Source organism: Limulus polyphemus, unplaced genomic scaffold (assembly GCF_000517525.1).
Source record: "Limulus polyphemus unplaced genomic scaffold, Limulus_polyphemus-2.1.2 Scaffold5069, whole genome shotgun sequence".
Lineage (NCBI taxonomy): Eukaryota > Metazoa > Arthropoda > Merostomata > Xiphosura > Limulidae > Limulus > Limulus polyphemus.
Genome location: NW_013670679.1, coordinates 72,893 through 75,418, shown reverse-complemented (window position 1 = coordinate 75,418; position 2,526 = coordinate 72,893). Strand labels below are relative to the sequence as shown.

Here is a 2,526-nt window from a genome sequence, read left to right as displayed (position 1 = left end):
GTTTGAAGCCCCCCCCAGTAGCACAGCGGTATGTCTGCGGACTTACAACGCTAGAATCCGGGTTTCGATACCCGTGGTGGGCAGAGCACAGATAGCCCATTGTGTAGCTTTGTGCTTAACTTAAAAAAAAAACAAAAAAAAAACTATGTTTGAAAGTTTGAAGTCACAGTGACTAATGGTACTAGTAAGATAAATGATGCTTTGGGCTTAAGAGTTTCCAAAGCATAACCAGGCCTATCAATGGGCAGAAGTTTAACCCATTAGGCCTAATTCTGTAGCAGTATTTTGATTGTATTGTTTTATTTAAGAAATCTCAAAACTATCTTTAAAGTAAATTTGCTATTTGGTGAATTGAAACTAAATAATTTTTTCATGGAATTTATCAAAACATAATACGTAAAATTCAGCTTGCAATAATAATGTTGAGCTTTTTAAATAAATTTACCTTCTGATCAATGGCGTAAAGCTAAAAATTAGTTCGTAAATACAATGTTATAGTTTACGTTTCTGTCGCAAGATACTGCGTGTGATAAAATTTGTACGAAATTACAAGTTAAAGAAATTTATAAAATATATATTTATATCACTATGGTATATCAAAGTTTAATCCCCTATGATTCACGTTGTTCCCTAGCTGGTTCGTTCACGGGAAGAAAGTGAGCAGGAAAAATGGAACATCATGAAGCATGCGCGAAATGAAGCTGAACGTTCGGTAGCCCTGTGTGCTCAGCTAGGCCTAAAGGACGCCCATATTAGACAGCTTCAGGAAGAGTTGAACATGGTAAGAATGTTTTCACAGAAAATAGAAGTTCTCACCTGGCAAAGCCTTCAAACCAAAAACAAATTTTACTTATTCAAGATGTTGTTTTAATAGAAACCTCATGTTTGTTGACTTCAGATTGTATGTTTTACAGTGTCGTGTTAGTGTTAACTTAGATTGTATGTTTTACAGTGTCGTGTTAGTGTTAACTTCAGATTGTTTGTTTTACAGTGTCGTGTTAGTGTTAACTTTAGATTGTATGTATTACAGTGTCGTGTTAGTGTTAACTTCAGGTTGTATGTTTTACAGCGTCGTGCTAGTGTTAACTTCAGATTGTATGTTTTACAGTGTCGTGTTAGTGTTAAATTTAGATTGTATGTCTTACAGAGTCGTGCTAGTGTTAACTTCAGGTTGTATGTTTTACAGTGTCGTGTTAGTGTTAACTTTAGATTGTATTTCTTACAGAGTCGTGCTAGTGTTAACTTCAGATTGTATGTTTTATAGTGTCGTGCCAGTGTTAACTTCAGATTGTATGTTTTATAGTGTCGTGCTAGTGTTAACTTCAGATTGTATGTTTTACAGTGTCGTGCTGTGTTTATACAAGGTTTTCGACATAATCCTAATCTCTAGAGTTGATCTTAACCTTCAATACAAGGTTTACGACATAATCCTAATCTCTACTTTAACAGTTTCGAGATAGGATGGGCTATTCTTCTGATGTCGAGAGTTGTAGATATGGCCGCACTAATGGCTATCAAAGTCCGAGCATGGTCTCTACTGGTCAGGCTATGAATGGCCGTGACAGCAGCAATGCCCCCACACCAATTCCAACATCCGACCCACCATCGTCATCTGTTGGAACCCCAGCTATAACGGTGGACGAAGACCAGAACTCCATTTATTGCTGTAAGTATCAAAACTCGGTTCTAACCCTTAACAAGGTTATTTCAGTAGATATGGTATTTAGTGAAACCTCCTCTTTCTTATTGCCCATTTTGTGTTTGAGAACTTCAAACGCGAGAGAGGGAAACAATGAAATGTCGAGACTTAAAATGCAAGAGAAAAATTAAACAAATAATCTTCAAATCCTAAAAAATGAAACAATGAAATGTTAGGGAACTTCAAACGGAATAAAATGAAACAATGAAATGTTAGGGAACTTCAAACGCAGTAAAAATGAAACAATGAAATGTTAGGGAACTTCAAACGCAGTAAAATGAAACAATGAAATGTTAGGGAACTTCAAACGCAGTAAAATGAAACAATGAAATGTTAGGGAACTTCAAACGGAATAAAATGAAACAATGAAATGTTAGGGAATTTCAAACGCAGTAAAATGAAACAATGAAATGCAGAAAAAAATCAAAGGATGGAATGCTGGGAGACTTGAAACGCGGAAAAAGAAACAACGAAATGTTAGGGAACTTCAAACGCGGGGGAAAATGAAAAATTTAAATGCTGGGAAGCATAAAACACGGGGAAATCTAATGAATTGTTAGGAGACTTCAAACGCAGAAAAATTAAACACAGTGTTATTAAATAAAACACTGACGGTATTCATGTTACCCAAGTCTCACGTAGTGTTATTAAATAAAACACTGACAGTATTCATGTTACCCAAGTCTCACGTAGTGTTATTAAATAAAACACTGACAGTATTCATGTTACCCAAGTCTCACGTAGTGTTATTAAATAAAACACTGACGGTATTCATGTTACCCAAGTCTCACGTAGTGTTATTAAATAAAACACTGACAGTATTCATG

General features: G+C 35.6%; 1 protein-coding gene across 1 annotated transcript in view; it reads left to right on the top strand.

Moving 5' to 3' along the window:
- The window catches only part of LOC106472082 (kazrin-like), a gene marked incomplete at its 5' end in the record, with an annotated part of 22,519 nt that overhangs the window by 3,810 nt on the left and 16,183 nt on the right, over positions 1-2,526 (top strand). The window contains 2 exons of the mRNA XM_022400693.1: positions 635-781; positions 1,450-1,666. Coding sequence (XP_022256401.1) covers positions 635-781; positions 1,450-1,666 — 364 coding nt within the window. The remainder of the gene's footprint in view (positions 1-634; positions 782-1,449; positions 1,667-2,526) is intronic.